The 23,435-nt window shown below is 43.0% G+C and overlaps 1 protein-coding gene across 1 annotated transcript in view; it reads right to left on the reverse strand.

The window, feature by feature from the left end:
- The window catches only part of slf1 (SMC5-SMC6 complex localization factor 1), a 148,400-nt gene that overhangs the window by 82,705 nt on the left and 42,260 nt on the right, over positions 1-23,435 (reverse strand). Inside the window, exons 6-14 of the mRNA XM_084329206.1 lie at positions 19,449-19,556; positions 13,771-13,839; positions 13,093-13,239; positions 12,425-12,600; positions 10,864-10,998; positions 8,354-8,519; positions 7,198-7,366; positions 6,743-6,888; positions 1,694-1,797 (exon numbers count right to left, since the gene is read on the reverse strand). Of these exons, the coding sequence (XP_084185332.1) occupies positions 1,694-1,797; positions 6,743-6,888; positions 7,198-7,366; positions 8,354-8,519; positions 10,864-10,998; positions 12,425-12,600; positions 13,093-13,239; positions 13,771-13,839; positions 19,449-19,556 (1,220 nt within the window). The remainder of the gene's footprint in view (positions 1-1,693; positions 1,798-6,742; positions 6,889-7,197; positions 7,367-8,353; positions 8,520-10,863; positions 10,999-12,424; positions 12,601-13,092; positions 13,240-13,770; positions 13,840-19,448; positions 19,557-23,435) is intronic.

Raw genomic sequence — 23,435 nt, forward strand, 5'->3', positions numbered from 1 at the left:
TACCCGCCGATTCCTGCCCCCTTCTCTGTGCCAACTGCCTGCTGGTGGACCAGCCGATGTCTGCTATGGGGGTGCGCTGTGTGCCCGGGTGTGTAAATGTGTGTGCGTTTTGGATGGATGGATGGATGATTGGATTGCGGGGATGGCAGAGGGGATTTAGAGTGTGAGGGTTGGGGGGGCTGAGGAAAGGTGGAGGTGCTGGTGGCGGTATGAGAGGGTGGAGAGATGGTGTCTCTCTCTGGCAATCAGTCTGCCTGCCAACCTCCTCCTGACCAGATCAGCCTTTAGAGCCGGGGCGGTCCAACCCTCCCCCTCTGCACAGGGCCCGTCAGCGATCAACACACTGATATAAGCCGACCTGGGCGTGACCCATCAGATCCCAACAACTCTACAACCTCTCTCTCTCTCCAGCCATCCCTCAGTCCCTCCATCCATCCTTCCATCAAAAGAGAGAAAAAATTGCCACCTCGGATTCACTCTACAGGTGCTCTTTTTCATTGCTTTGTTACTTTTCACCCTGGTTCATGCATTTCCTCACTTTGCCACAGAGTTCTCAACTCTCCCCCTCAGGGGAGTAATACAGACTACAGACGGAGAAGACGGAGATCTGAGACACCAATAAAACTGGGGAAAAGATGGAGATAAGGATGACAGAGACAAGCAGGGAGGTAGTCAGGGTAATGGCTAGAAAGCATCCACATTACAAGCGGCTGCCTCTGACCATGGATGAACAGCAATGCGTTGCATTGTGGACTCCTCACAAGACCCACGTGACCTCGCGGTCGCTTTGTTCTCCATGAGCGACTGTCCTTAGTAGGGCCCTATGAAATCTGTTTTATCTTTTCCTGTTTTCAGATACACATTTTCCTGTTTTCGGATTTCATATTTTTTCCTTTGGATTTAACCAAAAAAACAATACAAAATTATGTTTTTAACTAACTTTAATAACAGTACATCAGCAAACAGTGCCAGTTCAGTTTTATTTATTTATTTTCTTCAATTCAGTTCGATGCAGTTCAACTGCCAGTGTAGTGCAATAACTAAATAATTAAATAGTTAAATAATACAAAATAATTATTTGTTTAAAATAAATCAGATATATATATATATATTTTTTTTATGTAATTTCTTTCAAAGAAATGTCCTTTAATGGTTCATGCCTCTCCCCATCTCTGGCTGACATCACCTTTGTGATACATGATGGTTAGGCGCTTTGTGTTTTCCTCAGTGAGGGATTCTCTTTTGTCGGTCAGCAGTGTTTTGTACTCGCTGAAGCTTCTCTGTATAATTATTTTTTTAGTTTAAATATCAACCAATTTGGCCATCCTCAGTAAACACTATCAAACTCCGCTGACCACGACCGCACGCACGCACGCACACACACACGCACGCACGCACGCACGCACGCACACACGCACACACGCACACACGCACACACACACACACACACACACACACACACACACACACACACACACACACACACACACACACACACACACACACACACACACACACACACACACACACACACACACACACACACACACACACACACACACACACACACACACACACACACACACACACACACACACACACACACACACACACACACACACACACACACACACACACACACAGAAACACAGAAACACAGAAACACACAGAAAGGCTTATGTGTGATACTGACCCAGAGCTGTGAGAGGTGGGTTCTGGCCCGGGCTGAGGAGCCCCTCTGTACACCTGCTGAGGGCTCCTGCCCAGAGTCTTCAAGGCAGGCAAGTAGCATGAAACCTGTCCGAAAACAAACAAACACACGAGGTTAGACAGTTTACCTTGTGGGGTGTGTGGGTGTGTGTCAGATGTTCCAAAAGATCCTTGATAATGTGATAACACTCCCTTTGATTGCATGATTAAAACCTTCACTTCTTCTGTTGCACAGTATCACACAATAAATACCTTCACTGGGCTTTACCACTCAGGCTCCCACTTTGCAAATAAATATATAAAACTATTGTTAACACTTTGGATGCCACGCCCGAGATTTCTCGGGTTTACCCCCCGACCGTTGAATGCCCATCACGAGATTTCTCTGTTTTTTTTTTTTTTTTTTATTATTATTAGCGATCTGAAATCATATTGCATCAAGCGAGCCTACCGTTGGATATCCAGGCACCGCCGGCGCTCAGATGTGAAAAAAGCGCCCCCTATCGTCTCCCAGATGGTAAATCACCCTTTTGGATTGGACTCAATGAAAGTGAATGGGAGAACGGATTTCTGACTCCACATTTTACTTCTCACTGATGTAACCGGGGTCTACCAGAGTTCATTCTGGAACCTTGGTGCCACGGCGAATATGTGTTATACTGTACACACGGTGGATCAATACAATTATCGATTTTTTCGAATGGCGATCGGAAATTGGAATAAACCATTTGGATACCATCTGACCTCAGGTAAGGAATCTATGTTATCAGTCTTAGGATAATCAGACTCGTTTTCACAGAGATATAAGCGTTTCCACTATATGTGATATAGCTGTTTTGACTGTAAAAGCCATCAGGAAATAAGAGCAGTGATTATCAGCGCGAGACACGAGCGTGCATGCGCACACATATACTATCGATCATCTAGCGTTTATTTAAAAACGATTCATAAAATAGGCAGACAAATGACAACGTTCTGGAATATTCCAGTAAAAGACGATTATCATCATAGGGTTGTTTTTTCCGCGAAAACGAGTGATTTTCAAAATGCTATCAAACGGAAATGAAGCGATAAAAAAACAATCTGCCTTGACAATGTTGACTGGAAAATTAGTCTTTGATAAGCAACGGGCAGATTAGACACATAGCCATAATTTAAAACATAGATTAGGCGATATTAAGTTAACATTGGAGTGGGTTTGGGCATCAAGGGGTTAAAAAGGAAAACACGGCGTGGCATCCAAAGTGTTAAGGAAGAAACAAATAATAATGATAGGTTTCTATGAAATAGTACATCAAAGAAGTAATATATATATATAATCAATCATAGTCCAGATGTAGCAGATGGACCAGATTCCACGCGGACTAAAATTATGCAACAGCTGACCTCAGCATGTCTGTGCAGCACGAGCCCCAAGCGGCTGCACACTAGTGTATGCTGGTCCAAGCCCCATTTCATGGGTGCAAGCGTTGATTTCAGGAGGATTCGATAATCAGGGGAAAAATTACAACGTGATAATGATAACTGGATTTCACTAAAGGGCTATTATCGCGTCTTTTCCTGGGATTACTAAGAATCACTCAAACTATACTCATTCAAAGCTGTATAAAACGGAAATGTACGGTTGAAAAAACAATCAAGTTTTTTGCATGTTGACGAGAAGCAACTCACTGACAATCGACGGTGTTATTAGATTTTAAGCACTCGCAAGTTTTGCAGTCTCCCCATTGACTTACAGCGATGGCATTCTACCCAGAAGGTAAACAGCAACCCCTGGCGCTGAATGAGTTAAGAGTATTCAAATCAAATCAAAACAAATTTATTTGTAAGGCCCAACAACACACGTTAACACATTCGGGGCCATTGGGATGCGTCTAATAAATCTCTAGAAGACCAGCATTATGTAAACAGACGTGGGGCTGTTTGTACAGCTAAATCTATACTTTATAGTATTGCTATCTGTCCATCTCATTGTCAATTGAGTCCATAAACCGTCCCTTCAAAATGGCTTAAAGAAAAAAAAATGTCATCAATACGTTCTCATTTTATAGCGCCGTGAATATAAGCGTTATACGGGATTTGGTCTAGTATATTTTCTGGAAGGCGAGATAAAGGGCTAATAGCTGCTAACGTTATATCCAATGGCATTTCCGTTATACAGATGCTACAGTTAAAACTCAAACTGCATATGATCGGCACGATCATCAAGCATGTATGCATGAAAGGGGGGGGGGGGGGGGGGGGGGCGGGGGACGTCGTTTCTTATTATTGATTACCAATAACCGTGTTCGTCTAACTAGCCACATAGGCCGATCGCCTGGATGGCTATCAAAACAATGCCCGATCGGGTTGTACTTTACATGAAAAAGATCTTACCATGAGCCGGTTGGATCCCCCCGAGCATTTCCCCGTTATCGATCGCCATCTGGTAGATCGATATGTCCATTGGCTGATGATAAATCCCCTTATTGCATAGTGAAATCCGCAATTCAAAACATATCCCGTGGAACAGACAATAGCTATCGCTTCAGATGAGTAGAAAAGTACATTAGAGATCCAAAAAAAACCACAGGGAACACTATTATCGCGATAGCGCCCCTAAGAGGATCTGGCCGGTGTTGCACTTTCTCGAATTCAAAGAGTAGGGTACATCTGCAGTGCATCTCGGCGACCTTGAATAGGTTATTAAAATGGAATAAACGCCAAAACAACTTGCCACGGATATATCCGTGCTTCTGTCCACAACGGGTGGAATCGAAACACGGAGATCTCCGTGCTTGGGTGCCATTGTGTTAATGTCCCCATGGGCCGGACACGTCTTCTTTAAACAAGTCAAGAAGAAACATCACAATAAGTCTAGAACAAAACAAAAACACCATAATTAACACTTTCAGTGCCTTTGATTAACGTTGATTTACCCTGTTGAATGACACCATCCATTTCAATGTTAACGTTAAAAACGCCTAATCTATGTTTTAAATTATGTGTCTAATCTGCCCGTCGCTTATCAATGACTCGTTTGCAGTCAACATTGTCGAAACGGATTGTTTTTTTTAATCGGTTCATATCCTTTTTATAGCATTTCGAAAAGCTATCGTTCTCTCGAAAATTTCCGGGAAGATAGAAAGATTCCCTCATAAACGGCATTTATTGGAATATTCTCGAATACACTAGACACGTTGTCATTTGTCTGCCTACCGTAATTCCTCTAATAGTAACCCCGGCTTGTATTTGTTTCAACTGTAGCGGGTACCAGGCTTGTATTAGGAGGAGGCCTGTATAAGAGGGAGGCCTATATTTCAAATTTTCAAACGGATCATAATGAATAAATCAACATTTTGTGTCAGTTTGAACCCAGTAAAATGTACTGGGTTCATTTATTGAAACCAAGTACTGTATGAAATAGTAAACAGTGCAATTACAGGTGGTCACTGGTCATTTCAACGTTTTCAAAGTGAAATCAAGTAACTAGCTCAGTATGCAGCTCAGTATATTAGTAACCCGGCTTGTATTAGGAGGCCGGCTTATAATTGCTTAGCTCAAGAGCGCACCCGGCCATTAATAGAGACCCGGCTTGTATTTGAGACCCGGTTACTATTAGAGGAATTACGGTATTTATGAATCATTTTCAAATAAATGCTAGATTATCGATAGTATATGTGTACGTATGGACGCTATAGACGCGAGCTGAAAAATCTATTCTCTCGTTCCCGCAAGATCACACACACACACACACGGCACATAGGGGACAGGCTGTTATCTCAGCGAATACAGCTCTGATTACCCCAAGACTGGTAACATAGACTCCTTACCTTAGATGTTCTCCAAAAAGATTATTCCAATTCCTGATCGCCATTCCAAATATCGATCGCGTTGATTGATTGATTATTGGCTGCTGTAAATATATAATCCAGGCTGCTTTCCGTCCCGCGATCAGACCGCTCTTGAGCAGACTGCTCGCCAGCACAAGGAGCCAGTTGGCTCCACCTCTACAGATCCCAGGTCAGTCTAAGCGACTGACCTGCAGTTACACAGGGATAGACGATAGGGGGCGCTTTTTTCCAATCTGAGCTCCTGTAGGGGCTGGTGTACCAACGGGAGACTCGGTTGATGAAATATGAATTCAGATCGCTAATAAAAAAATAAAACGAGATTTGTCGTCGTGGGCACTCAATGGGGGGGCTGATAAAACGAGATATGTCGTCCGTGGCACTGAAAGGGTTAAAGTAAATTTTGTTAAATAAATGCAAAATAAATGCAACTATTGTAAACAATGACTGATTATTATGACATTGAGTTATATATAAACAATGGAGTGGGCTACTTTGATACAGCCTATCAGACATACATCTAGGTACTTTGGCTTTTCTCGCAGTCACACCTACTTTTGGTGGATAACACAGATGCTATTCCTATAGTTCGCTATTGTATACTGTATAAAAACTGTTGGCAGGATGCTTACATAGTTTGAAATGTTTATTTTATTAGTGCATCAAGTTAGGTCAAGCAATTGCTTTCCAACACTGACCGCTATCAACTGTTCGAGCTGAAAAATTACTTCAGGCATGCAAGAAGAGAACTGTGGACTGTCTGTTCACATAATGTATGCACCCTGTACTTCTAGACCAGCGGTTCTCAAACTACGGGTCACGACCCAAAATGGGGTCGTGGGTAGGTGACAGCACATTGGCAAGTAAAAAAGTATGTGTAATATTCTGGGAACATATTTGGGCTAAATATGCCTAGTTTTATAAATGTGTATTGATAACAGTGCTGTAATTACATGTTCTAATAAATATGCATGATCAAGTTCAACAATGTGTGCTTTTATTGTGATATTGCTTAATTCCACGTTGAAATTATGCGATACATTAGGTCATCCTAAATAAAATGGGGTTGTAGTATAAAAAAGTTTGAGAACCCCTGTTCTAGACTACGTCAAGAACCTTGAGGTGAATCCCAGTCTTTTCGGTTGTCATTTGCTCGGGGCAGTCGCTAAAGGGGGACCCAAATACATTTAAATCAAACATACTATCTTTTTAAGTGAGAGTGGTTCATCTCCCATGGAGAGTCCGTTTCTGCAGCAGATGCTTCTGAAGAGGGCGTCGGCCGTCACCAGCCTCAGTCTGGTGGAGCTGAGCCTGCACACCACCTCCCCTGCATCTACTGGACTGAGATCTACATGGACAAGAGGGGAAACATATGAGCACATAACCTTTGATCACTTCCTGCCAATGCCCGGCGCAAAAAAAGCACGAATTACATTATAGACAATTATCTCCACACCAACCGCACCTAATTAAATTCCTTGTACGATTTGACAGTTTGAGTGACGTGTCTGTGAACTAATCAATCGCAATGCTCAAGAGTGCATTGGGTTAATTCCAGCTTGCTAGACCAGCTTAACTGTACGGGGGGGGGGGTCTATCAAACCGAGGAAAAGCTCAAATATCTTTCTTCCTCTTTATCAATTTGCGATTGTAATACCGTGGCTGATGATGGCGATGTGTTCAGCCAAGTCTTGCAGGCCGTTCTCTACTAGACAAGGGTTCAGTCTGTAGTGCTTCTGGCACCAGAACTCCACCGCCACACTCAGCAGGTCCAGCAGGTTCTGCACCAGCGGCAGCCTGTCCCTGGCTGCTCTCTCAGCCGGGTCCTTCCATGGGGACAAAAACAATGTAACTTAGTCAATGTTTATGTACCATATTGCATAAGACCCTTCATCACAACTTTCAAAGTAGGAGTATTATTGATCTGAAAGATCTTTGACCAGGCAAGGCCGCGTCCTCTAACCTCGTCAGCTTCACAAGACTAGAATCTATCTATCGATATGAGTATTTCTGTCGGAAGCACGTGCATTGTCATTATGTTTATCGTTTAACCTCTTAAGCCCTAGCCATATTTTCTGAAAATACATACCTAAGTAAATGGAAGATTGCTCCACTTCTACAATCTAGGGACATCTATGGATCTCAGGGAATGTATTCCCAGTGTCAGAAATAGTGGAGAAAGGAGAATATGTTTTCAATAAATGTTTCTTTGACGTGAATAACACCATGCTAAAATTGACCAGACATGAAAAATGTAGCTCATTGAGCACCTTCTTGAGATCACGTGTACAAAAGATCTAAGCAAATTAATAATGGGCAGGTGATTTACAGCAGGTTTTGTAGATACAGTACTGAATTCTGCCATCCGGACACATGCAATTTGAGATATGATTATAGAATATAATATAACTATAAATGACCTTATTATGGCCAAGTCACACATCTATGGATCGGGCCAAATCTCAGTTCAATCTGGATTTAGTATCACCAGTGCAGCAAAAACCGTGAATGAAATCTACTGTAAGTACAGTTATGTATTTCTATAAACTCATATTTCACTAATAACGCTTAAAATCATTGCTAAACAAACGTAGTGCTGAAAATATACACGTTGACTGCTGTTTTGACAGGGACTTTACTACTTGGCTTCATTTGAAGAAAAATTTAATTCAACATTAATTAATACATTCTGTATTGATGGATTCATTGCGTGATATCAATCTCGTACCGGTACCGGACCGCTCAGGCATAAAAGGTTAAAAACACACATATGCATCAATAAGTGACACTGAATAACCCTCACGAGTGGTCACCTCCACAGGGGCCTTCTCCCAGACTGCAGCCTGGACCAGGAGCTTGGCCAGCTGCTTGATGGTCTTGGAGAGCAGGGTGGAGTGTTCCCACCCCACCCAGAAGGTCTGCTTCAGCAGAGAGCCGGACGACGGAGCCAAGCCTGCTTCTTGAGGTCGCAGAGGTTCACTGGAGACAAACATACATACAAGATGGTGAATAGATATGAAGCGTGGAGATATGAAGCGTGGGGATATGAAGCGTGGAGATATGAAGCGTGGAGATATGAAGCACATGGATATGAAGCACATGGATATGAAGCGTGGAGATATGAAGCGTGGTGATATGAAGCGTGGAGATATGAAGCGTGGGGATATGAAGCGTGGAGATATGAAGCGTGGGGATATGAAGCATGGGGATATGAAGCGTGGGGATATGAAGCGTGGGGATATGAAGCGTGGGAATATGAAGCATGGGGATATGAAGCACATGGATATGAAGCGTGGGGATATGAAGCGTGGGGATATGAAGCGTGGTAATATGAAGCATGGGGATATGAAGCATTGGGATATGAAGCGTGGGGATATGAAGCGTGGGGATATGAAGCGTGGGGATATGAAGCGTGGGGATATGAAGCGTGGGAATATGAAGCATGGGGATATGAAGCACATGGATATGAAGCGTGGGGATATGAAGCGTGGGGATATCACAGGATAAACTGTATTCTTGCAAGTATAAAAATAATAGCTTGAATATCCAAGAAAGGTAAAATATATGAGCAGTCTGTAAATAAAGTGTATTGGTGTTGTTTGATTGGATGTAGGTCTATCCTTGGTCATCTCCCTCCCCAGTGAAGGAATGGAGCTTGTCCAGGTTCAGCTTCATGAAAGCATCATTGTGTAACCAGCTCTCTGATCAAACATTCTGCACAACTTCAGGGTACAAGCTGCTTTCCTGAAGCTGTGTTCTTTAAAGTGAGCACGTGTTCCGTCAAGCATGTTCCGTTCCTCTCTCTCCGTCATTCACTGTCATGGTATGACAACACACTAGTATAAAATGTAACTAGTAATTACAATTTTGTTCCTCACATTTCACTCACACACGGACAGCAGAGGCAACCATGCAAGGTGCCAACCTTAGACTATTAATATTCCATATTTATACCGTCTTGTTGCGCGCTCCTGGCCACCTGCGCGTACTGTACAGTCTACGTGCGTAATGAATGAACAGTAGGCTTATATTATTCTAATGACTTGTTTTATTAGGAGATCACAGATACTGCGCTGCCCTATAGTAGTCATACTGTAGTTATTCTACAGTACAGTACACATCTTAGCACGACAGAGTCGGGCGTGAACGGACCAGACTCCACAGAGGTGTCGCGCACCGGTGTCACACAAAAGGCTGCTCGGCGTGTTGGTTGACATCGACCATTAAATGTAGTAAACTGGCATGAGAAATGTAGGAAATTGGTAAGTGGTGGTAAGCTTGACTGAAACCTCAAACGATTGCGGACATGCAGCGCAGAGTCCGGTTTGCTCACAGTATGACCGACTCTGTGGCGGCCTTAAGATGTCATGCTAAGATGTGTACTGTACGTACTACTATAGGGCAGCGCATACAGTATCTACTATCTCCTAATGAAACACGTAATTAGAATATAAGCCTACTGTTCATTCATTACACACGTAGGCTATGGTGTGCGTGTGTGCGCTGAACGGCATAGCGTGAAACAAGATGGTATAAATATGGAATATTAATACAGTCTATTAGACTATAGATATATCCATGGGATTAGCTTTAGTTCTTATTTATTTATCCACTGTCATTTGCAGTGTTGGTGTAGTGTTTTTATTTATTTTCGGACATCAAATGCCTCTTGAGGCATGACTATACATGTTTTATCATACAAATATTGTCATATTTATTATTATTATGATTATTTTATTCCAAGGATGTCTGTATAGTTGACATGAACGCAATCACCATGATACCTCCCAAATAAAGCCCTTATGAACACGGCGCACACCAGTATGTCTGACACACGACTGCTCTTCAGCACTCCTAAATCCTGCTCTTAGTTAAGACCGAATCCAGGAGAAGGGACCGTTGGTGAATCCCAAAATCGGCCCAAAAATGTCTTAAGTGGAGCTAGGACAAAAACATTTCTGATCTTTTGTCTTAAGTCCGTTGGTGAATGAGACCCAATCTCACGGGATGTCAAATATTATTTCAAAGAAAGTGCAACTGGTGTGTACATTTGTGATATCATTCGCTAAAAAAAAGAAAAAAAAATTATCTAACCCTAACTAACCATACTGTCATGCACTTGTCCTAATAAACTAACCTACACTGTAGCACTCAACACTTTGATGAACATTGTTGCTCAGCTGATAGAGTTGTGCCCTTCCTGATGGCTTGTCGTACAGAACTTGTAAGTCGCTTTGGATAAAAGCGTCAGCTAAATGACTAAATGTAAATGTAAATGTAAATGTACTGCCTCTTGTGTTATATTGCTCAGATGATGCCTTACCCCGAGGCGGCTGAGTAGAATTCACCCTGAAAGAGCTCGAGAACAAATGCCACGAGGCCATGATGGAAACTCAACAGTTGTGGGAGGGCGGGGCCAGTGATTGAGTGACAGGTTTCCTGGTTGGAGAGACAGTACCTGGAAGGACATATTCAAACGCACATACAAAAACACAACATGTCAGAATGACTCAGTGTTTCCTATACAGTACATAGCTGTATCTACTTGGGTCTACTTGGGTGTAGATTTTCTTTTTTTTTAATTAAGACGCACAATTGTCATTTCATAATACACACAGACCAGAAAACATTTTTGAAGCTATAATATCTATCTATTCAGCCCCGAGTTCAGTATTGCTCCTCTCGCGAGTTACGCTGTTGCTGTGTGCAGTGAAACTCAGCGCCTCCTACAGCCAGACCAGCAACGGGTCCAATGTGTCTTACAATGACAATGACACTATGTAACATCCCATCATCTACACTCACTGCACACACATCCACATGTACACACTCACTTTAAACAAACACTCACCTTACCACTCACTTTAGACACTTTAAACACTGTATATGCATCTATTAAAGAGATTTGCACTACATTCATACCTCATTTGCACCCTACCCTAAGTTTTGTATCTCATTTAATTTCTGCATTGTACCTCACTGTTACTCTGTGTTGTATATTGTATATATGTATATTGACTTTACTTACTTCTTAATAATAAAAAAAATTAAATAAATAAAATGTACTTAATTTCTTTTCACTGTATGTAGCACACTCTCAGGGGCTCATACAGAAACAAGCATTTCATCATAAAGTATTCTGTATTTTGTTGTGACAAATAATAAACAAACTTGAAACTACATGCTTTGGGTGAATTTACTCTCATTTTCACAGTAATTTCACAGGGATGGTCTCCAGCTCCCAACAGTGAGGAATGGGAGGGGCTGAGTCCGAGACACTCGCCCTCTTCCCCCACTGTGCGTGCGTGTGCGTGTGCGTGTGCGTGTGCGTGTGTGTGTGTGTGTGTGTGTGTGTGTGTGTGTAAGTTTGCTATAGTCTTTTTGACATGGATTAGGCCAATTATCTTCTTAACAATCCTGATGCAAAAGTAAATATTCAAAAGAAGGTATCCAAATATATATATATACTCTTTATATAATTCTCTCACACAATAATCTACCATCAAAATCTCATATCATGACACTGTCACACACCGCTGTTAACAACTTGTCTGTTTAACAGTGGATTTCCTTGCACTTTAAATATAATTACATAAAAACATCACCTGGCTCAAAGGTTTGACCCGACTTAAAAACATGGTTTGGCTAAAAGTCAATTATCCTGTTTTTCATAACCAATTGGAAGACAAAACCGTAATTGAAAATACAATTTGATTAATTGCCCAGCTCTACTACATAATCAAATGTTTAATAAATGAATATTTTAGCATAATATGGTGGTGCAGTAGATTAAGCAATTTGCCACATGACTTAGTATAAAGACAATTAATCCAATGTGTGGAAATTGTGACGCACAATAATTTGATATTATTTCACATCTGTACCTGACGGCAGTCTCCAAGAATGGCCAGAGGCCTCCTTTACACTGGGGACACTGCAGGACCTGGGCGTAGTATTTTCTCACCGAGCTGGGCTGAACTGACAGCCAGGGAGCGTTGTGTCTCAGTAAGCCGTGTAGCAGCTCCTGCAGGTCTCTCGTGTAGACTAGAGTGGCGTTACCCTGCAGGGACAGAAAGACACAAATAGAGAAAGAAAGAGAGAAATGTGCATCAATAGTGAAAATGTAGACGACACAAAGGCTGTTTTTCCCAAATCCCTTTTTAAAATGTTTAGATACAAGGGCTGTATCGAATATAGGTTTTCTGACAAGTTTTTTCCTAAATTAAATGTTGGATCATTATTTTGGAAAGCTATCTTCATGCTGATGTAGGGGAAAACTTTGAACCATTCAAATATAGATACAGTTGATAACCACGGCGGTGGCCGCAGCTTGGAAGCGTCCGGGTCGGCCCCGGGAGACACTGGTACAGCAGGGGGAGGGGGAGGGAGGGAGCGGGTCGGCCCCGGGAGACACTGGTACAGCAGGGGGAGGGAGGGAGCGGGTCGGCCCCGGGAGACACTGGTACAGCAGGGGGAGGGAGGGAGCGGGTCGGCCCCGGGAGACACTGGTACAGCAGGGGGAGGGAGGGAGCGGGTTTGTCTTGAGTCTCACCTTCTGAGCGTGCTCGAGGAGGGAGACCATGTAGCGCGCCGGGGGCAGAGTGCCCAGGTCCAAAACCATTTTTGCGGTCTTGATGGCTTTGTCGAACAGGCCACACTCGATCATAAAGCCCACGTGCCTGAAGTCTGCCTCCATCACCTGGGGAGAGGGAGCGGAAATGGAGGAGAGAAGCATCACGCAATGACGTTGAGCAGACTGAAGGAAAGAGTGAAAGGAGAGCAAGAGGGTAATGAAAAGAAGGAGTGTGGGGGGGGGGGGGGGGGTCATGTCATTGACTGTAACATATTGGACAATAGGATATGAAGTCACATAACACAAGACTAGAACTAGGCCCTGCATGAGCGTTCATAATAGCTATCTGACGGAGATCCACTTGGGTAATGTGTGGAGAGGACAGTGGAGACTGCGGTTAATAGGACTGCCAGTCATACTTCACAGATCAGCTGACAGCACTGGTTCAGTGGGGTGACCCGGATATGATGCGCCCCCGTTCTGGATGCCACTTCACGTTGAAGCGCATGACATCAAAGGAAATTGAATGACCTGATCTCTCTGATGAATCATACTCATGTTATAGCAGTGGAGCAATGAGGAGGTGTGCGTGTGTGTACACGTGTGTGTGTGTGTGTGTGTGTGTGTGTGTGTGTGTGTGTGTGTGTGTGTGTGTACCTGGGAGGGTGGACTTGGCACCGCGTAGCTGCAGAATTGCCGGAATTCAAAGAGTAGTCTCGGCTGCTCCTACAGGAAATGAACCCATTAAAAAAGAAGTCACGTACTATTTGATCATGAAGCCGCCAGGGGAGTGATTTCACTGGCAGCTGAACAGAATGTGGTCTGGACATCAACTCTCCCAACTCCATTTTGTTCCGGTCCTTGGTGCAATTGACCCATCTCAAACTCTTTTCCTGAGACGCGATCACGTTAAAGAGTGTATGGTGGCCAAAGTTTGAGAACGCAGTTCTAAACAATTCGGGGGTTCCATTTTCATTCCTGGGCTCATGCCCAGTTGTATTTAGACCGGCATCAGATCCAATAATAATAAAGAGTTGCGATTAATCAGAAGGAGGAGGGATGGATGACCCCAACAGTCAAATATTCAAGTTCAAGTTCCTGGGTCTCAGTGTGAGTGAGACCCTGTCCTGGAGCACCAACACCGCCTCAGTGATCAGAAAAGCTCAGCAACGCCTATACTACCTAAGGAAGCTGAAGCAGGCTGGCCTGCCACGAAATCTCTTTGTCAACTTTTATCATTGTGCGGTTGAGAGTGTGCTGACCTACGGTGTGTCTGTGTGGTTCTCCAGCTGCACAAAGGCAGAGCAAGAGGCTCTACAGAGGGCGGTGAAGGCGGCAGGCAGGATCGTCGGGACTCCTCTACCAAACATCACCTCCGTCTTCACCTCCCGCTGCCTCCACCGCTCCAAGTGTATCATCAAGGACCAGTCTCACCCGGCACATCACCTCTTTCAGCTCCTTCCCTCAGGGAGGAGATACCGGTCCATACATGCCAAGAGTTCAAGATTTATGAACAGCTTTTTCCCCCCAAGCAGTCAAACTGTTAAACTGTTAAACTCTCATTGACTGTCCCCTCACGTGCACATGCACTTTACCCGGACTTGATAACCACTATGTTACCGCTCATCATGCACTTTATTATTTAAAATATTCGGTTATATGTACAGTGTTATGTGTTACATGTATGTGTAGCAGCCTGAATATTCTACAAAGTATTCAGTAGTGCTAACTAACTGTTATTTTCCCTGTGTGTGTGTATAACGTGTGATTTACAGTGTTCCTTTGGATAGACTAACGGTGTTCCTTTGGATAGCTCGCCCCAGTCTAACGACGAAGTGAGGTGCTACTCTTCTCCAGATGCAGTATGGATTACTAGCAATAACATTGAGACTTTGTTTCCCTTTCTGGAGCGGTCTTTGCGCGGGACCGGTGGAGGTTGCCAGCAGGGGGCGGAGTGCAGTGGTGGCAGGCGGAGTGCAGTGGTGGAGAGAAGCAAGCGACGAGGAAGAGGTGAATCACCTGGAGGTGAGCGGAACAGGAAGCTCTCTTCGACGTTGGACTTGGCCGTGAAAGGTCGCAGCCACAACGGGAGGTGCTTTGGAATAGCCCCGTTGAAGAAGTCAGTGGAGGGGAGCCCCGCCGGAGCGAGCGACGGGTGATGAGACATACTTGCTAGTGACGGGTTATCCTAGAAGTATCCGTGATAGTGTGCGAGTAAGAGAAACCGAACCCAAGGACTAACGTCTAAGCTAACAAGACTAACGTCTAACGTTATCGGGTTATAGTAGTTACTGTGTGAGGTATATTAGCATGCCGCTAACGGCTCCGTCTGACTTGAGTAGACTACCGGGGCGCGAGGCGCTGAAGAGACCGGTGGTGTAGCCAGCCACGTTGCGTTAACAGTATAACCGAATAGCAGGAGGGTGCGCCGAGACCCAAAGCTTAGCTGTGTTTAAGGTAGTACCAAGTATTAGCTCGCGCGACGGAAGCAAGTCAGCAACAGCAGCGGTGGACGGTAACCAGACGGTACAGAGGACGCCTCTTCCCGCCAGCAGAGGACGCCATACAGCACGCTCTGCCCGCTAACCATTGCCTGCTGCTCGCCCAACCTGCTGGCTGTGCTCGCGGATTGCCGACGCCATCTTGTCATCCGGACTAGCGGTGACAAGAGTGGGTCCGCCATCTTGGCTAAGTACTAACAGTACCACGTGTGTATCAACAGCAACGTCCATTGAAGTGAACGCTAATCACCAGTGTCTAAGGGGTACCCCAAACAATTTAAGCCGGCTTAGGTTAGGTTTTCTTTGGTAACGTGGGCCCACATTTATTGGTTATTTTTGTTATTGATTTATTGACTGTTTGATTCTGAGACTCCCAAAGTGTTTACGTTCTATGCCTGGGTTCCCCCAGTACAAGCGGGGTGGTTTTAATGTATTGAGCACTCGGTGCCTATGGTGGGAAGAGCTTCCCCTACATTAGTTACAAGAGCACCCGGTGCCATATGATTAGACATTAACTTTTTTTTTTTTTATATTTTTTTTATTATTGCAAAACAAAAAATTATTAAAAGTCAGTACTCAACACACAATGCATAATGAAACTTTCAGTAAAGGTGGTTATAATATATGCAAGTACAGAAACAGGATAAAACAAAAATAGTCTATAATAACATTTTAGCCGTATACAGTGTATATCCAGCGAAATTACAATTATATAAATGTTAGTATATAATATACCCCTAATACCTATTTTCTAAAACCCTACACACATATGCTCCAGCTCAAACCCCCCCCTCCCAGACCCCCTCTTGGATAGTACCTCCATTATCCCTCACTCCTAACCAGACACCACCATTATAAGCTAGCTTTTATTCTCTCCACCACTTCTAACCACATTGACATTTTGGATTCATTGAACCCCAGAATTCTTGCTGTAGATATTTCTTGATATATCACATCAAGATATGTAAGAAACCACACTTTTCGGCACATTTTTTCCGGTTGAAACCAACGTGATGCGATCAGTTTTTTAGCTACTGTGATACCCGATAAAACCAATCTTTTTAGTTGTGGATTCACTGCAAACTCAAAAACATCATTCAATAGTAATACCGCGGGGTGTACAGGTATATTCCAAAATACGAGTGTTGATAATTGTTGGGATACATCTTTCCAGAATGCCTTAACTGGTGGGCAGTCCCAATACATGTGCATAAATGTTCCTTCGTCCCCATTTGTACATTGGGAGCATTTGGAGTCTTGTATAAGCCCCATTTTGCACAGCCTTATAGGAGTCAAGTATGTCCTGTGAATATAGTTCAGATTGATTTGTTGATGATCCGGGTTCCTTGATGTAAGTCGGACATTTGCCCAGGCTCCTTGCCAATCAAAGTCATATTCCAGGTCTGGTATATCCCTCCTCCAGACAGTGTCTATTTGAAGGGTTTCATACGAGGACGTTAGTAATTGATAATAAAAACTTGATACAAAACCTCCCAATGTATCTCTTTCATAGAAAAATTTGTGGTATCTGTGGTGTTCAATTGGTACGAGTAATGGAACACCGTGAGATCTCATACAAAGTCGTAACTGTATGTAAAAAAGCCATGTGGACTCGGTGAGGTTAAACTTTATACATATTTCGACATAACTACAGAGGCCCTTGTTATTAAAAATATCCCCTAATGTGTGTATGCCTTTCTCTTCCCATATAGGGAATCTTATAGGTCGTTTTCCCATTAAGAGTGCATTGTTATTGAATATGGGAGTGTGATTATGCCATTCTTGAGGTTTAGGATATTTCTTTTGTGTTTCCCGCCATGTTCTGATTGCATGGGTAATTATTGGGCCAAATTCTCGCTCACAATGCTTGATTGAAAGTTTAGTGTGTGCTATGTCTTCCAGTCTCTGTGGGGCTACCATGTTTTCTTCTAATTCTCTCCAAGATACCAAAGCCTGGGGATCAGACCATATCTTCACTGGTCTTAAAGTGAAGGCCTTAAAATATTGTAAAAAATCTGGGACTGCCATGCCACCGTCTGCTTTATTTCTCTGTGCGGTGGATCTTTTTATGCGAGGTGGTTTGTTATTCCAAATAAATTTGTATGTGGAGGTTTGTAATCTTTTCCAGTAGCCCTCTGGAGGAGGTAACGGAAGCATTGAGCTGAAGAAATTGATTCTTGGTAATACATCCATCTTAACTATTGATACCCTTGCCTGTACTGAGTTTTTAAGTTTTGCCCACCTGTCCAGGTCGTCTTTGATTTTGTTCTGTATTTTTGTGTAATTGTGCTTCACCGTTTGTCTTATGGTGGGAAATATTTCCACACCCAAGCATCTGAAATGTTTGACCATGGGTATCGCACCTGGGAGGGTTGTGTCTTTTTTTGCACTGGTGTTAAGAGGAAGAAACGCCGACTTAGGCCAATTTATTTTAAATCCCGATAAATCACCAAAGTTTTCTATCAACTTGAGTATATGCGGCAATGTGTTGTTGGGGTTTTGCATGAACAATATTACGTCGTCCGCATATAAACTAATTTTAAGATGTGTGCCCTTGATTACTATTGGTTCTATGTGTTGGGATTGTCTTATAAATTGTGCTAAAGGTTCTAATGATAGATCGAATAGTCCGGGACTAAGAGGGCAACCCTGTCTGGCTGAGCGTGATACCGGAAAGATATCGGAGATGAATGTGCCTGTTGTAATCCTGGCCGATGGGTCCTTGTATAGTACTTTAATCATATCAATGAATCCTTTTCCTAACCCCATCCTTTCTAATACTGCCCATAGAAACGACCATTCTAACCTGTCAAATGCTTTCATAGCATCCAGGGATAGTATCGCCTTAGGTGTGTTGTCCTCTTTGTCAGCATCTAGTACGTGCAGTATTCGCCTTATGTTATCATTGATCAGACGACCTTTTATGAAGCCTGTTTGGTCCGGATGGACTAAAGACGTCATATGCTTTTGCAATCTGATGGCTAATATCTTAGAGTACAGTTTGACATCGGTTCCAAGGAGGCTTAAAGGACGGTAACTAACTTTGTAATGTATAATCTGCCCAGGCTTCATTAAACATAGTTTTAATTGGGATTCAAAATAGCATTTGAAGGGTCTATACAGGTGGTCAAGGAAGGGTACTGCTTAAAGGGAAGCCCAATAATACTATTGAACTGACAGTCACTGGGTGTGGGAGGGCTGTCGGAGGTACTGAGGGAGTGAGGGTGTGTGGGGAGCTACTGCTGACCGCCTTGGAAGGCGAGGGAGACCAGAGTACCAGTCCCCAGGTTAGTAATTCCTGGGCCCCATCCACTCCAGCTGCAAGCCCTCCAGTACAACGTTCCGGGCCAAAGACGGGGGAACTTATAGGTCCAATACTATAGTATCCTACTACCCAGTGTCTGTGTACTACTACTCCCACAAGCAGGGATAATCCACCCTTCTACATATGTATATTGTACTACGGTCTGTGGGAGCTCCCCTGAAATTTCATTGTATACTTGTGTGCAATGACAATTAAAAGTCTATTCTATTCTATAAATATAAGAAAAATATTGTGTATCATATTTTGACCATTATCTCCAGCACACTCGCCTGTGACTCGTGCCAGTGACCACAGCCGTGATGTTATTTAATAACACACCCCACCCCGTGTTCTGTCGCTTACTTACATTTACATTTTACATTTATTAACCATTTTACACTTATTTAACCATAAACAACTCTCAAAGCAAATTAATTTATAGAGTTTATATGAGAATGATGTTAAATCAGCATTGCTTTTCAGTGAAGCTCCCCTATAATATGAATCTATACCACACAGACCACACCTACCTCTTGGCCGATGGCATATTCCCTGAGCTCCGTCTCCAGGTCAAAGAAGTCCGCGGCTTCTTCTGCGCCGGTCAGCTGATCATCTTTCATCATGCCAGCGCACCGATTCTGTAAGAGAAAAAAATATATATATATAATATTTTAATATAACGTTTTTTTTATTATAACGCTAATTAAACATTAGAATTAGGGATGCGCAGGGGGCGGTTAGGTGGCCGAGCGGAGATTGCGTTCGTCACCAGCCCCGGAGCTGAGCTGGATTTGCCTGTTCGAATCCAGCTCACAGCTCCGGGGTTGTCACCAGCTTGGCTGGCCGTCTGCACTGATACAATTGGCTGTATCAGAGGGTGGGAGAAGCTGGCGGGGTGTAAACAGCGACTCCTACAGTTCGGTCGGGGCGCCTGCTAAGCGCGGATTGGACGTGAGGGGGATAGTGTGGTCCTCCCACACGCTACGCCCTCTCAATGAGAATCCGCGCTGCCAGGTGAAAAGAAGCGGTGATTGGCTGGACGTGTGTCGGAGGAAGCACGTGGTAGCCTCCACTCTCCCAGATGATCTGACTGTGGGGGGTAAGTGCGCAGCGACCAGGAAGGGACTGGGAATTGGCATACGACTAACATTGGGATGGGAGAAAATCGGAGGAAAATGGAGGGGGAAAAAGACCAATAAAAAAAATAAAAATTAGGGATGCGCGATAAATCGGTGACCTATCAGTATTAGCTGATGATAGTTAGCAAAATTGGGAAGATATACATCAGCTGGTGACAGTGATTTTATTTATTGATTGCACCGAGCAATACTGGTCCGATATGAACAACTGATGATTATGTCTGTCTAGCTGCCGTGTGTGTGTGTGCCCTCCAACATTGTTTCAGTATGTACAAAAATAGATATAATTGTATTTATACCGATCATATCGACATCGGTAAAGAATTTACAGAAATGTCATCAGTTAACGGTATCGACCAAAATGTTCATGTTGGTGCATCCTTACATAAAAGCAATGAGCGTGCTCATGCAATTTCCTTTTACATTTTAATTATTATTTTAATTTGCACATATAGTACAACAGGGCTATTGGACCACTTCAGGACACTGACCATTTGAAGTGATGGAAGAGACACATTATGACTTTGTAAAAAATACTTTTATAGCTCCATTTGTAATTAAAAAGTTTGCTTCCACTATCATCATCATCTTCTGAATTTCTATCAAATGCGCTACCATGGAAACATCCATCTTCTTCTTCACAGCAGCTTTATCAAACACAAGTGGAACACGAGCCATGTCTTAACTACAGATGGAGCTATCAAAGTGCATTTTTATGTCGTGTGTGGAGTTCTTATTCATCTTTCTTAACTGACTATATATACCGGTAATATTGCACCAATCAAGTAGGTATACTTGGTGTGTGAGTGCATGTTGTGAGTTTGAGAAAATAGACTTTTCACATCACTGTACTCATCAGACAATAGTACATACATTAGTATCAAATGGTACAAAAGCACACAGTAACAACATACAATGACAGACAGCAGTATACACTCAGGGCTAGATCCACAAAGAATGGATTGCACGGAGCAAGTTGCACCCTTACTTACAATTCATTATGAATTGAAAATGGGGGACCCTGATGTAAACAAGACGAAAGTCTTTCTCTGGTCTGCATCCCCTTAATAATTGTGTGTATTGAGCCGTACTGTATTGTACCCATTCTGCAATCTGTTAATAAAACTTTCATTCAATCAATCAATCTGCACGGTGATTGATTGAATGAACATATTATTAACAGATTGCAGAATGGGTACAATACAGTACGGCTCAATACATATGGATACTGGAATCGGTGGAGAAGTGAATACCTGATGGAATAAAAATCTGCTCACTCGTCTTCCACAAAGAAAACAACACCATTGAAGGAGGGTGATGTAGTACTAGTGAACGAATCCACTGGTTGGCGGAGCCTTTTATCCAGTGAAGCGCTATTGTTGAATCTGTCCAAAGGTAAGCTTTTATCGGTGTGTCTCTGGTGTCCATTACATATTTACAAAGTCTCGCTCCTATTAGAGGCACTAATAACTCCAGTCTTGGTAGCGTCACCTTCTTCAAAGGGGCTACTTTTGTTTTGGCGCATATTAAAGTGCAGGTGCTTTCATCGTTACCAACCGTGCGTAAATAGCCTACGGCGCAGTACGCGGTTTCACTGGCATCGCAGAATACATGGAGTTGTCGCTCTGTGATTGAACTCAGGGTTCCAGTGTCGTAGGGTCTGGGAATGACCATAGTCTTGACAGTTTAACCAGGGTCAAGTTTAATAACTTATTCATATGGGCATTGATTAAAAGATCCTTTCGGCCAAATCTGTTTTCCAACATTTTAATCGCATCATAGTTTTCATCAGTTAATGCAAGACCCGTGATTGCGTTTGCAGCCCTTCTCGTGAGGTAGGACTTCAGGTAATTAAACTTGTCAGCTTTGCTGAGGTCTGGGTTCCTATGAACCGCCATGTCGAACTGGCTCCAGAATGTTTGCCATAGGCTAACTTCTCCGTTGAATTTGTCAATGATCAGTCTCAGGAGTTTGACTGCGAAACCATGTCCCCTGTTGGATCCCACTGATCGTCATCGTCTTTTCTTCTCACAGCTTTTTTCAGTTTGGTTTTGCGCACACATATCCTCTTCATATCGTTGCACACCCTCAAGTTCATCTTCAAAATCCTCTTCCTCAATTCCGTCTTCAATTTCTATGTTCAAGGCTTTCAATGCAATTTCTTTTTCCACAAGCATGGCCAACATTTCTTCATAATCCGCCTCCATGTCTTCTAATGACACTCTTGTCTTCTCATCTATCACATTGATCAACTTTGTTATTGCAGTCCTTACCACTCCTCTTTTCAAAAGTAGCTTCTTTAGTTGTGTCTTGGACATCGCTGCTGTACATGTCTGTACATTCCTTGATCCTTCTTTGTCTTTAAAGCACTTCTTTTCTTTGTTCCTTTCCCTGGTTTCGGCACCATCTTTTGTTGAAAAGATGAAACAGGGAATGTCCAGTCATTGTTTTCTGTTGAATCAAATCTTCAGTTATTTTTATTTTCTATTAGTTTTACAATTTCTAGTTCAGTTCTTTCCCCATAAAGTCAATCCACATTCTGCCTGCCACTGCACATCACAGCTGTTTCTAATACATCACTCAAGTCAATCACAGTTCACAGTTCAGAGCAGCATGCAGCTGTCTTGGCAGGAGCTGTCCGGTGCTGAAAAACAGACAGGTTAGTGCAGGCGAACAGGTTCTTTGTAGCCGTGCTACTTTAAACTCCATCAAAGCAAAATAAGACAAATAAAACAAAACGTTATCAACAACTAAACTATGTGTGTATTTTATAGATTACTTTACGAGTCTGCAAGGAAAGTGTATCTTATCTATCTATAATAGTTACAACAGAAATAGCGAAAAGAAAAGAGAGAAGGCGGGCGTCCTCCCACACAGAATAATGTTTCCCAAAGGCAAAGGCACTCCTGCACAATTCTAAGGAATTGATTGATTGAAAACTTTATTAACTCATTCAGTGCCAGCTCTTAGACGGGGCCCGTCGTATCAATGCCACGCTTTAAAAGATAGGAGTGCGTCACCTTGTTTGTAGAGCTATAACTGTATTCTATATTATAGCTATAGATACAATACTATGGCCCATATGACATCAACTATCTATCGTTCAGTATGTGAAAAAGAATACATTTAATTTCATCCATACGTTCTCGTGTTATAACATGGTGAATGTAAGGCCCTGTTTAGACGGAAACGCTAGCAGGTGAATCCGCAAAAATATTTTTTCGGATGTGCCTTTTGTTTATATGGCAACAGTGTTTTTACGGGGAGAAACCGCAAAAAAGTGAGACCACCTTCCTGGGTGGAATTCCTAGAAACGATAAACCTTTGCGCTATCATCTAAACTGTCAAACCGCATAAAACTATGACGAAAGGGTTCTC

The sequence above is a fragment of the Notolepis coatsorum genome (genome assembly GCF_963971535.1).
Source record: "Notolepis coatsorum genome assembly, chromosome: 1".
NCBI lineage: Eukaryota > Metazoa > Chordata > Actinopteri > Aulopiformes > Paralepididae > Notolepis > Notolepis coatsorum.